At 38.6% G+C, this 14,255-nt stretch overlaps 2 protein-coding genes across 4 annotated transcripts in view; one reads left to right on the forward strand and one right to left on the reverse strand.

The window, feature by feature from the left end:
• sipa1l3 (signal-induced proliferation-associated 1 like 3) overlaps nt 1-7,599 on the reverse strand; it is a 91,304-nt gene extending 83,705 nt beyond the window's left edge. Inside the window, exon 1 of one of the 3 annotated variants that reach the window (XM_077194516.1) lies at nt 7,414-7,599. The gene's annotated coding sequence lies outside the window, so the exon portion shown is untranslated. The remainder of the gene's footprint in view (nt 1-7,413) is intronic. The other 2 variants (XM_077194518.1, XM_077194517.1) reach the window with 2 other exon arrangements.
• A 2,918-nt stretch (nt 7,600-10,517) lies between these two features.
• map3k10 (mitogen-activated protein kinase kinase kinase 10) overlaps nt 10,518-14,255 on the forward strand; it is a 37,101-nt gene continuing 33,363 nt past the window's right edge. Inside the window, exon 1 of the mRNA XM_077194523.1 lies at nt 10,518-13,322. Within this exon, the coding sequence (XP_077050638.1) occupies nt 12,437-13,322 (886 nt within the window). The 5' untranslated portion in view covers nt 10,518-12,436. The remainder of the gene's footprint in view (nt 13,323-14,255) is intronic.

Here is a 14,255-nt window from a genome sequence, read left to right on the forward strand (position 1 = left end):
GGAAGCACTTAGGTGAACTTACATTTACATTTATTCATTTAGCTGACGCTTTTATCCAAAGCGACTTACAGAGCAACTAGGGGTTAAGTGTCTTGCTCAGGGACACAATGGTGTGTCACAGTGGATTCGAACCCGTGTCTCTCACACCAAAGGCATGTGTCTTATCCAATGCGCCATCACCACCCCTTTAAACTTGAGTTTAACAACTTTAATCTGTACCTCACATTAAACTATATGTAATGGCTTCAGAAAACTTGGAATATAGTACACGAAAACATTATGGTGCTTTATAATGTTTTTGTGCCTTTTGTGTTGTACAATAATAACATACGTAGGCTACAATATCGGAATCGGATTTGGATGGTCTCGTCTGGTCGATACCCGATCCGGCAAATATTGGTAGTATCGGAGCAATACCTATACTGTGTATCAGATCGGCGCACGCCTAGTAAATAGGGACCTTTGACGCTTTTCACTGAGAGCTTACACAAACACTTAGAGGAGCATTTTAAAGAAGCCGGAAGCCATTAAGAAGCCATTTTCAATGCAGGAAAAACCTTGTGGTTTCAAGTGGCATTTACAAATAAATTTGGTGTAGGATCACTCAGAAATTGCTAGTTAAGATCACAAATAATTAATAACTGGCAAGCAAAGTTACGTTTTGAAGTAGAAAAACTGAAATAGTATTTTCTTGTAAAATGAACTCAAATAATCTCCAAAAAAATTACATGTTCTGCTAAATTCTTAAAGTGGACCGAATTCTTGGCATATATGAGTGAGTCAGAGGACATGTGAGCAAATGCGTTTCCTCTGATGACCGCTTAGGCAACATGAGGTATTTTAACGCACTGTGTGTGTTTGATGTGACCCATCTCCTCAAAGTGGGGGTGATTCATGGGCCTGTCATCTCCCTGCACTCATTTCCTGTCTGAGTTACCCTCCTCTCCAACAGTGCAACATAAAGAACCAGCGTGACGCACGACACTACCACACTTCCCTCAATAAGAGACAGATGGAGGAAGATGCAGCAAAACCCACTTGATTGAGTCCATCAATCCATATCACAGTTCACTTGTAGGTGACGTAACTAGAGTGCAGAAAGTGTATCTGGTTTAAGACTAGAAACTGCCATTAGTGTTGGAACGGTACCGGAGACATTCGGCATCCATTCATCAACACTTCCTCCCGCGTATCCGCTGACATGCTCTCGAGGATCCCCTGCTCACTCCGACAGTTTCCTCTCCATGTCTCTCTTCCTCCCCGTCTCTCCAGAGAGAGCAGAATAAATTGCTCGGCCAGATCAATAGGAAATTCCTTAAGAACAGAAAGTTGTGAACAAGGAGATCTCCTGGGACAATAAATGGCCTACTTATACAACTGTGTGGGTCTGAAACATCTGGAGTCATTAATTTAAAGGAGATCCTCCATAAAACAAAGCCTTTTCCCTTTTGAGACACTTTTTTGTAAAGTCAATTTCCCTCTCATATCTTCCAAGTACTCCCACATCAACTAATGTTCCAGGCTAGATGTTTAAGAAATCAGAAGACATTTAAAAGCTTTACTTTAATGGTTACAGCACATAAAAATGATTTTTATTGCAGGGGTTCTCTGTGACTATGTGTGCAGATAATATATATATTTTCTAGCTCAAGAAGTAAAGCTTTTTCTTTTCTACTGAAATTATTGAAATTATGGCAGATAACTGATAAGACAATAATTATTTTCATCTATGCTACTTTGTTTGAAAAAAAAATGTAATTCTATACTTAGAGGCACACAGTTACTCATGGAAAAATATGCTCTTAAAGGGAAACCATAATCTATCACTATCCCTAAATGATGCTAGATAAATATAATGGCAAATAATAAATAAGTAATAAAATTAAAATTACATTACAAAGTTTAGTACTTTTGAGCAAGGATGTGTTAAATTGATCAAGTGTCAGTTAAGACATGTATAATGTCACAAAATATTTCTTTTATACACTGATATTAATAAGAAATGTTTCTTGAGCAGCAAATCAGAATATTATGATGATTTCCGAAGGATCATGTGACACTGAAGAGTAATGATGCTGAATTTCACAGGAATAAATTACATTTTTAAATATTTTCGAATAGAAAACAGTTGAAACGGTAATAATATTTTACAATATAACTGTATTCATGTATTTTTGCTTAAATAAATGCAGCCTTGGTGAGCATAAGAGACTTACACCAACCCCAAACTTTTGAACAGTAGTGCACATTTATAATATAGACCTAGGTCATCATATTGATTATCAGCCACAGATTTTCTATCATCCCTAATTGTTATAAAGATAGTATAGCAATGGAAAATATCATGCTTTTAATGCAAAAGCCCTGACAAAATTCCTTCAATGTGTATACATCTCAATATTTAAACTTTATCCTAAATTTCACATATGCATGACAGTTTTAGGTTTCAGGTATCTGCTATTCTATTATGCATGCGAGTGAGAAGCCATATCAAGGACATGTTTTCCTCTGCGCTAAAACTCGCTCTCGTCAATCAGGTCTCTCTGGTTTTGGAGCTGAACAGGTGGAGAGTCAGGAGTGAAACAGGTGTAAAACAGCATGGAAGCCAGCTGACTTCGGCTGACACTTTGTGGAAGTGATTCTCTCTCCATTAACATGTTCTCAAGAAAAAACATGACAATAAGCCATGACACCAAGTTGACAAAACCCCTTGTTGCCTTTCGGTTGAGTAGCTGTGCAATCACACAAATAAAACCTATTCTTCCCTGTACCATATCACATTACAATGCTGTCAGTTTTCGTGTTCAATAAGTAGGCAAAACAAGCGGAAAGACCAGTTTTCTCCTAACGATGCAAATAGCCCTCTAGTTAATGTGCGATTACTAATGCAATATTTAACTACCTCGCATTATATTACAGTAATTATACACTTAAAAGTAACTCTATTAATTTGTTACTTGGCAAATTGGACTGGTCAAATAAGGACACAATCAGACCTAATGGCTACATTAAGCCTTTTCTGAGTGTTATGATTGTTCCTTTTTCTGTCATTTCCTATATCTCTAAGAGAAACCGTTGGGGTGAGTCTGCAGTGGCAAACAGTCCGATTCGACATCTGTGTTTATCCTCCAGCAAAAAACCAAACATGCTATATTTACTCTGGCCAAACAGGCAGAAGGAGAGAGCAGAGAGCACAGTGAATGAGTGAACGAGCGAGGGAGAGAGAGAGAGAGAGAGAGAGAGAGAGAGAGAGAGAGAGAGAGAGAGAGAGAGAGAGAGAGAGAGAGAGAGAGAGAGAGAGAGAGAGAGAGAGAGAGAGAGAGAGAGAGAGAGAGAGAGACTAAGAAACTTCAGCAGCTTTAGGGATATTTCTGGCCTAGTTAATGGACTTCATAAAAGCAGGTAGTGATGTCACGCTAATAATCTACCTGAGAATATAACCCTGAGAGAATACTAAAGTCTGTGATGGCATTATATGCAGTTATTAAATTGTCATGACATTATATGCAGTTATTAAATTGTCATTTAGTGCAGTCAAATTACTCACAAAAGTACTGTTCATTTAGTAACTGAATTAGAAAACATTTTTGCCTTTATAACTACACTGTTGTCCATTAAGGTGTGTACTGTGTTCACTGTGATGATAAAGATATTTTAAACTTCTTGGCCTACATGAAATTCATTTACTTATGGTTTAAACTATTTGTCCTGACTGTTGCTCATAAATAAATTCAGAATTTTGTATCCTTAAAGGGGGAGTAATTAATGACAGAATTTTCATTTTTGGATGAAATGAACTATCACTTTAAGGCTTAAGGATACTTCGGTTTTAACGCGTTAAATTGTAGTCACACTAGACTTTGAGCACACACAATTTTTACGGACACTGCAACGGTTGTGATATGATGTCGCACTCCACAGTGTCTTTTTTATATACATGAATTCAACATATGACAAAAGATATACATTCAAAATGTAAAAAAAAAAATACATTTATTTTAATTTAGCCAAGAGGTCACGCTGTGACGTATCAATGCCCACATTGACAAGCGCTTGTGTGAGGGGGTTATGAGATACCAGCAACTTTAGTTTAAAAAAAAGACATTTCTATCTGTCATAACTTCTGTAGAAAAATAGCAGAGACACCGGACAAAGATGACATTTTCTAGAGCGCATGTGTCGACCGCCTGAGGCATACTATCAAATGGAGTATACTTTGAAAGGCTACGTGTTCGACTGTGCGCATACACTAGCGTACAGGTAAAAAAAACTTTGTATACTTTGGGCTTTAGAGCTTAAATAAAAATACATGTTTCATAGCCCATGGGTTGTTCATGTTTCTCTCAATCTGATAACAATGACACACAAATGTAAGAGTAAACAAAGAGAACCCTTGCAACCAATCAGCCATATTTGCAGAAGACAATGCCGCCACCACCTTAAAAAAACCTTACAAGGATTCAAATGACAATATGCAAATCGTTCAGAAAATCCAGGCCTATACTTTCAGCTGGGTTTGTCTACTCAAAACCATCAACCTATCAATAACTTTAACCAGCAGACTGCAAAAGGCAGTGTATGTGAGTTTAAGAAGCTTTTCTGGTTAGTTATGGAAAAAGAACTTTTGAATTCCCAAGAACTTCAGCTATTCCTCCGCACACAGATATATTGCTACTTTACAGGGCACGTTACTGAAAACTGGAGTTTAGCCTAACACCTGGATGCACTTACTTAAGATTTACAACGGCATTCAGCTCTTCACAAAAATACATTTTGTCTTAAGTTATTACCTGAAAGAAGAATCTGCTCCAAGCTTGAGTCTATTTTTGTGTGAACGGCAGCAGTGACTGATGTCCACGTTCGTCCATAAAGAAGCCCCTCACTGTTCTTTGCTTCACATACCATGAGAACTGAATTTAGCCAATATGACTGTTATCAGATACATTCATGTGATTGAATTAGCCTCAGAGATGAAGGACTAAAAAAAACCCTCAAAATTCCAGGCACGACAGTGTGGTTCTCTAATTTCATATGTGGTGGTATGGCGTGTGCAATGGTGAATACTGCCATCTGACTTCCCCTGAAACATATCCTGATTTTTAGTTCTACTGCAACACGTCAATGATTGACCTGCAGTGGAGTCAATAATATTCATAAAGCACTTAAAGGGTTAGTTCAACCAAAAATGTAAAATTCTGCCATTATTTTACTCTCAACATATCGAGACTGACAGAAGAAGGTCTGGACTCCAACACAGCTTTCATTGGCCAAGGTAAGAACCATGCAAGAAGGACTTCAGACCGAAAGCAACCAATTACAGAATCATGTTTAGGGGCGGAAAATGTAAAGATGATGTCCCCATAAAAAAGCCAAAAGGCGTGTACTTAATTTAGGAACGTTGTACAAGTTTACTGCAGCAATGGTGATGTGAACTTCACATTCTTTTAAAAATCTAGCATTTAGTTAATCCAGATAAGCGCTCATTGTCACAGGCTTTCTTTTTTCCATAAGGGGGTTTGGCATTTTGTGTGCAATATGCAGCGGACGTTCAGCCAACGGCCTGTGGGCGTGACACCTGAGGCCGACACTAGAGACTGACTGACTTTTTTTGCATACAATTTACCCTATAAACCAGGGAAAGGCAACGTCGGTTCTGGAGTGCCGATGTCCTAAAGAGTTTAGCTCCAACCCTGATTAAAAAAAAAACTCACCTGCCTGTGCCTTAGTAATCCTGAAGACATTGATTAGCTTGTTCAGGTGTGTTTGATTAAGGTTGGAGCTAAACTCTGCAGGACAGCGGCACTCCAGGACCAACTGTGCCCATCCCTGCTATAAAGCCTAGCCTACTTGTTTCATATTTGAAACATTCAATTCTAAGGTTACTTTCTAAATTATCAAAATAATCAAAACTTTGCAGAAAATCCCACTGTACTCAATCTACTACAACCTTTTGTCCTCTTGTTGATAGTTCATACTTTTTTGCAAGTAAAAAGCCTTTTAGTATAGTTTTAAAATTGTCCACCTTCAGGTCGTGGTGCACATGTCTTTTTGCTTTGAAATCGTTACTGAGTTTTATAAAGTAAACCTAATAATAACTTTTATACTAATTATTTTTATACTTTTAACTACATCAAGTTTAAAAAATATATAATTTTAAAAAGTATCAAATATGATACAACAGGCTTTTGAGGAACATTTACTTGTAGATCTCTCAATCATCATTGTATTGCATTCCTTAATATGCCATGCCCTCCACAATCAACACAACAAATAAGCTTCGATCATAAACCTAAACATTTAAATATTATCTTACGAAGACATATTGTTTGAGGATATTGAGTGATATTCTTATAGTTATAAAAATCTCATTCGTCTACATTACAAGCTATCAAAATTTCATCTACTTTTTTGCCATATAAATAATAACTTCACCGAATTGCATATTTTCAATAATATTGAAGTGTTTGTCCTCAGAGTGTGAGCTCCAGATTCTCACTTTATCATATTATATGAAACATAAAAAACATGATGTATCAAATATGATAGAAAACATAAATCACATGTTAGCTAGATTTTGTCAACAGTTTCCAAAACATATGGTGAAAGTGACTTAAGCTGTGACTACAACTTTTGTATTCCATAAAACTTAGTCAGTCATACAGGCTTGTAACTAGAATTAGAGAGTAAATGATGATAGAAAATCAATTCTAGCTAAACTATTTTTTTTATCCAATAGTGACACATAAACCACCTGTTGTTATTAGGATTATGAAAAAACATTTCAAACGGTTTTCTGCCATAACCAAAATACATCTACCCAAATAATACACAAATCTATTACAAGTGCTAAATACCAAACTTAAAACTCACAATAAACCGCTTTTTTATTCATTAACAAACTGCAAAGCAACATTTGTACACTGAGATGGACTGGCCTTTCAGTTGGGTTCTTCAAACATGTCCTGAAACTTTACGAGTAAGCAACAATCTGCCCTCACCAACAACCAACATTCATTTTAAGAAGCTTAAAGACACATTAACTTTCTTTAAGAACAAGGGCACCATTGTATGAAAAGTGTAGTCTCACTATTGTTGCATGGCCTTAGTCCAGGTGAGTGAAAACTACATAGTGCAGACGCATGCGCGCTGACTGATCAGGAAGGACTAAAGCGTTTATATTCGCTAACGTTTTTTCACTTAATGAAAATACAGCACAGTGATCCCAAATCCTGCATAATGACCAGTGCTTGCTTCATAAAATCCACCACTGCCCATTATATGCTCGTGTACATAATAAAGAAACATGACAAAATCTGAAAGCTGTCCAACGGCTCCCGAGTTTTACTCGCCACTTCGCATTGTTGATTTAAACCTGAACGTTAAAACTAATTATCCCTGGTAAACGTCTCTTACCTTATCCGATCCGGGGACGCGTGAGGGAAAAACTTCCCTAAATTTCCCCTAGGAGACATGTGTAGTCCGTAAACCGTTTCAGAAATACTGTGGATATTGTCGCTCCAGCGCCGTTCGCCAACGAGGAATTCTTCTTGGCTCCCACATTCGTTATTCCTCTTCCTCCCAGCCAACCGAAACCACGACGCCCGGCTGCTACTCGCGCACACACATATGACACTGCGCACGCGCGGGGCTGCATTCACAAGTGTCTGTCTGTAGTAACATATGAAAGAGAGCGAATTCCGCAATGTAACGTGAACAGCGATCTGTAAAATAGCATATATGCCTATTTTAATTCACAACAGTACAAACAATAAACACAACATGAATACACTGTCTAAATACAAATAAAATAACATATCACATTCATAACCACGACACATTCTTTCTGGCTTTCTTATTTTTTTATTTTTTTTGTTTTAATTTTTTTTCAAATAAAATAAGGACTGTCTGGAAATGAGTGAAATTGGGTTTTAAGCTCCTCCTCTTTGCATTATAAATATACTATTTCCCTTTAAAAAAAATCAATAATGTACATTTTCCTTTCCATTTTCGTATCATGTTTATTAGCCCATCTGTCACATGGTTAACATGTTTAGAAGCCACTTGCATTAAAACAGTTAATACTACAGCACAAATTGACTGAATGGTTTCCCAACATATAAATGCAACGTAATTTGGATGACACTTTGATTGTGTTGTACTATAGCCTACAGCAGCACAATGATGATGAATGACTGCATCCTGACGTCAGACTGCACTGCAGTGTCATATCTTTTCTGGTTTTTCAAAGCATTTTTGCAAACAGCGCACATGTGATACGTGCAACAGAAGCAGATTTTCGGTTTTACGGACAATCCTTTTTTGGAGGGCTCCATAGTATAACACAAATTTAGATACCACGTCTATATACAGTATACGTTAAACTTAGCAAGCAGATGAGGTACATTTTTCGTGTAGTGTAGCCTATAGCACACCCTTGTGGTCACTCAACACCGTCTTCTGTTAATAATTCCTTCAATATTATCAATGTTCACTCTCTTGCAGAATCTTTTTAAACCAAGATATTAAATGCAGCCAGCTTTATAAACAGCTTTTGTGTGCTATAGGTTCATTTTATGTTTAATAATAGTGAACCATTGTAGTTATGACAACAAAAGGTGCCCTAATGCTTTGAAAAAGAGACACTGCATTTGTGGAGTTTGACCCAAAATAGGCTACTGAATGATTGAAAATAATTTCAAATGAGAGTTGTGTTTAAATTTGCCATGCTGTATTTAAATGCACCAAACTGATGTTTAAATCCCCATAAGCAAAAACATTTAAAGCGACTCAGTGAATTTGCATGTCCATAAAAACACATGTGTAATGCCATCATTCTTCTACATAAAACAGGTTTTAAATGTCTTTAGATTGATTACAAAAATTAAAAATATTGTCTTCATGCGGGCTGATGAAGTTCTTAGAATTAATCAGATATGTTACAATGCAAATAGGAAAAGTGCCAATGTATAAAATACATTGATGCAATGGTTGATATCTGCTTTTGCTTTATTAAAATCACTGTCTGGCTTCATGCAGGCTATTGAGAATCATGTTTTCAATCCTCTGAAATTATGACATTTGTCCTATTCATCTTCTGCCATTAATCCCAACACCTTTTTCCTCTATGATGTAACCTGTTGTAGACCAAAGCATGATGAGGAGAGAGCTGGTAAGTGATATACCACAGACCTTCTGCACCACATCTTCTGTTCTCTATTCTGACAACGCAACGAACATCAACCAAGTTAGTATGGCAAACTGAAAGTGTACTAGAGAACAGCAGGACCTTATGGCACAACTACTGGAAGCCAGAAAGAAAAACTGCCATTAATGTGATCCAGAATCTCACCAGGGGGCAGTATGACATAATGGAGTAAAACATGTTGTGCAGGTCAGCCATTCAACTGAACTGCATTTCCACCTGAAATAAGACAATAAAGATTATAAAGTGATATGCCTAATGAAAAATATGTTGCAGGCTAATAAACCCCCGTTTTCACAGACAAGGCTTATAGTCCCAGACTAAACTGCATGTCTCAAGATGCACACCAGTAATGATTTTTCTAAGGCACATTTAGAAAATAATTATTTAAAAAAAACTACTTAAAATGCCCTAATTGAACTAAGGCCTAATCCTGGCTTAATCTAAGCCATGTCTGTTATGTTTTAATGTTTTAAGGGGACTTTCCATTGATATAGGCTATTGCTTTTATACTGTACAAACTATATATTCTATCGCCCTACCCCTACCCCTAAAGGTAAGTTCGGTCCTAGAGAGCCGCTGTCCTGCAGAGTTTGGCTCCAACACTGAAAAAAAAAACTCATCCTGAAGACATTGATTAGCTTGTTCAGGTGTGTTTGATTAGGGTTGGAACTAAATTCTGCAGGACAGCAGCTCTCTAGGACCGAACTTGCCTACCCCTGCCCTAAAACCTATACCCATCACAGAAAACTTTCTGCATTTTTGCATTTTCAAAAAACATCACTTAGTATGATTTATAAGCTGTTTTCCTCATGGGAACCAAACACATACACACACACACAGAGACACACACACACAGAGACACACACACACACAGACACACACACACACACACACACACACACACACACACACACACACACACACACACACACACACACACACACACACACACACACACACACACACACACACACACACACACACACACACACACAGACAGACAGACAGACACACACACACACACACACACACACACACACACACACACACACACAAACACACACACACTTATATTATCTATAAAAGTCTATAAAAATATATATTTTATATTAATATCATATAGCCTATAATTATAAAATTGACAATTTAATTGTAAATTAATTATATTATATTATATTATATTATATTATATTATATTATATTATATTATATTATATTATATTATATTATATTATATCTGGTCCTAATAGGTCACATCCACTTTGCATACACTATAAACTCAATTTCCCAGAATGCCCTACTGTCCTCCACCCCCAGTCCAGCCGGTGTATTTGGATACAAAGTCAGCCTCAGGAGCTGACAGCTCGGTCCATGGAATAGATCGTCTTTCTCACAGATAAAAGAAACGGTGGTAGAAACGATTCGATTGAGATGGACGACAGGACGACTATCTGACCCAGCCGGGAGAAATATTACAAGAGCATCCTTCAGTGGAATTCGATGATGTGTACAAGATAAGGGAATATTTCAGCATTATGATACGCCCATGCGACGAGCTGTGTGGATGTTGTGATGTACAGTGAACGATCCAAGCAATAAAAATCTGAATTCAGAAAACCGGTTGTTGGGCTGGAAGGACGTATGGATAGCCTACTTTCCCACTGATCTCTGGATTACAAGAAATGTCGTTGCAGAATATAGAAATGAACTAGGTGGCTATTATTATTAGCCTATTATTATTATTATTATTATTATTATTATTATTATTATTATTATTATTATCATCATTATTATTATAAATATGGTGGACGCATTTTGTGCTGGCTTTTATTTGGGCAACATAAACACATTATTGAAAATTTCGTCGCCTAATCGCTACGACCTGGATAAAAGTAACCTTTATGCAAGCCATTCGCATCACTCTCATTCTTCTTAGAATGATCTCAATATCGCTATATCATAATAATCCAATATCTAGCCGAAGTTCCGCTAAGCTTATCATAAATTTCTATTTATATACCCTACGCAACTGACTCCAGCTTTATTGATCAACTGCTCAATGACAATGTCTACTGTTAAAATGACAATCATGGAAAATGAGTACTTGAAATAAGAACTTGCGCTTCATAGAAACTGCCAGTCGCTTTTGTTTATGACTTGAATTAAATTGCAAACAGTAGACGTGTAGCTATAGTAACGTTTATTGATTAAATATTAATACACCTTTCCAAATATGCTAAATACTAAATGGGTAGAATATATTATGTATATCGAATAAATCTAATGACAACCACTGCTCTGCCATATCTCTGTTGTGATTCTCATCTTAAAATGGACGCGCGCTTTCCTTGACGGCAATTTAGAGACTTGAACTGTCTTATAGAGTTCGCAATGTACCGGATTTACACGAAACGTGAAGTGAATATTACGAATGTGCAAATAATTGTGGATGTTTTGAGATCGCGAGCTAGCGCATCCCTGTGAGCCTATCAGAGCTGAATGTCTGAAGATGCCTTAAGTTTGTGCATGCATGTGTTTAAGGCTATGAATATTCATTAACGTCCATTGCAAAGAGCAACATCGATGTACATTTACAATTATGAGAGTTTTACATGGATCGGATTTACATAGATTAGAGGTTATGACAACATTCCAGAGATTTAACCCGTACTATCCTGATATGTGATGTAGGTCAAATTATCAGAAGACCCATCTAGTTCCTGTTTTATCCTGTAGTAGCTAATATTCTTCCAGTTAAGGATTCTGCTGTTACAAGGAGAAATAAAGCAAGGCCTTCAGTGATTCTTCTAATGGAAAAGCCCAATGCTGCTCAAGCAACCAGAAAAAAAACATTCTTACGTCTTGATGGACTGGACATTCTCATCTAATCTCATGGATTTTGGGTCTCATGTTTCTCTTGATTTTTTTTTAATTGTAATGCAAAACTCTTATTCAGAATCCTTGTCCTACTCATATTAGAGCTGTAAGCATACATTGACTGACTACAATGGCTCTATAAATGTTAACACGCACGCAAAGTGTGCTGTGGACAATCCAAGCAACCGGTGAGGACAGTGAAGGGGCAGCCCAGCAGAAGCTTTACTCATTGATTTCTTCCCTAATCAACCAGGCCTGCTCTCAGTAGATGGGCTCTGCATGGATATTGTACGCAAGTTGACAGAGGGCCTCCTCCAGCTTTTGAGACCTCATCGCTGACCTGTGCACTCAGTGATGGACCCATATACAAGACTGAGTGGAGTAGGAGCTGGAGGTGGTGACAGTGCTGCCCCACTACCTTGCACCAACATTGGAGGTTCCTGTGGACCCCCAGTTCCTCCTGTCCTCCCAGAAAATACAAACTCAACACCTTGCCTGACACACAACAGCAGCAGCAGCCAGAACTCCTCTACTCGTCTTTCCTCAGTGGGATCCCCAGATTCCCATCTTCCCCATCATCATGAAGGCATTAACACTTACTGGACAGCTGTCTTTGATTATGAGGCCACAGCGGACGAGGAGCTGACCTTGCGACGCGGTGACCTATTGGAGGTGCTCTCCAAGGACTCCAAAGTGTCTGGAGATGAGGGCTGGTGGACTGGAAAGATCCAAGACAAGGTGGGCATATTCCCTAGTAATTATGTGACCCGACGGGACGCCAGCTATCCAGCATTGCCTCCCGGAGGTCTGGTCGGTGGGGAGTCGCCACTGGATATTGATTTCTCAGAGCTGTGCTTGGAGGAAGTGATCGGCGCCGGCGGATTTGGAAAGGTGTATAGAGGTATGTGGCAAGATGAAGAAGTGGCTGTTAAAGCGGCTCGTCAGGACCCAGATGAGGACATCAGTGCCACGGCAGAGAACGTGAGGCAGGAGGCCAGACTCTTCTGGATGCTCCGACACCGCAACATCATCGCTCTCCGAGGTGTTTGCCTGCAAGAGCCAAATCTTTGCCTGGTTATGGAATATGCCCGTGGTGGAGCGCTTAACCGGGCCCTTGCTGGGAAAAAGGTGCCTCCTCGGGTACTGGTGAATTGGGCAGTGCAGATTGCGACTGGAATGGACTACTTGCACAACCAGACTTTTGTGCCAATCATCCATCGAGACCTCAAATCCAGTAACAGTGAGTCACATTTCTTTATTGTTCACTGTTAAAATAATTGTGCTAAATTGTACCTTGTCATTGGGTCAGTACTCCTAAAGGGGCCAACTTTGCTCCTTATCTACCCCTAAAAGGTCCACATTATTACCTTAGCATGTACCCCTACGTTACTACTGTGAACCGTACAAAGGTGTCCCTTTGAGTGACAAGCAGTTGTACCCCTAAAGGTACAAATTTTGCTAAAAAAATTCTGAGTGTGTTCTGACGCACTCAACACCAACATATTCATACGCAATAAATCTGTAATGGAAATTGCACGAAAATCAAGGGTTTGGCATTGGTGGAGTGAACAATAGGAATAGATGTTGTGTGTGGACTTGGAAACATTTTTGTTTCATTCTTGTCGTTGCATTGCTTTCTCTTCTTAAGATGAGCTGCTCTGGAAAATACTGGGCTATTTTTGGTCCTTTGTGCTATTTGCAGCTAAGCGTAGTTGGAGTTGTTGTGGGCAGAATGAAGAGAGTAGCTGAATGGATGATTATGGATGCATTGTGGAAAATGAACGCTGCACACTAGATATACTAAATGTTAGATTTTTGCAGTTTTTGCAGTAGCAGAGCTTGACAAACCCTCAAGAGAAGATTTAGCAAAGTCTGCTAATCCCTGTCAAATCCATGAAAACAGTCATCCCAGTGCTGCTCCCTCTCTCGGCAATGGGATGCTTGTTTACTGTGCCCCTGTAGACACAGGAGGGGTGAAAGCATTAGCTGTCAGAGTTTAGAGTTTCACTGCTTCTCATTATCCAGGGGCTCTGAGCTCAGGTATCCTCTTCAAATTGTAGGCGTACTTGGAGATTGGCACAGCTGCCGTGGCAACAGAGGCGGATTCCAAGCCCTCCAGCCTCTTCCCAGCTCCCCTCAATTGCACCCTAGACATCCCCCTTCCCCCACAGTA

Source organism: Siphateles boraxobius, unplaced genomic scaffold (assembly GCF_051911475.1).
Source record: "Siphateles boraxobius isolate OS27281-9 unplaced genomic scaffold, OSU_SipBor_1 32, whole genome shotgun sequence".
NCBI lineage: Eukaryota > Metazoa > Chordata > Actinopteri > Cypriniformes > Leuciscidae > Siphateles > Siphateles boraxobius.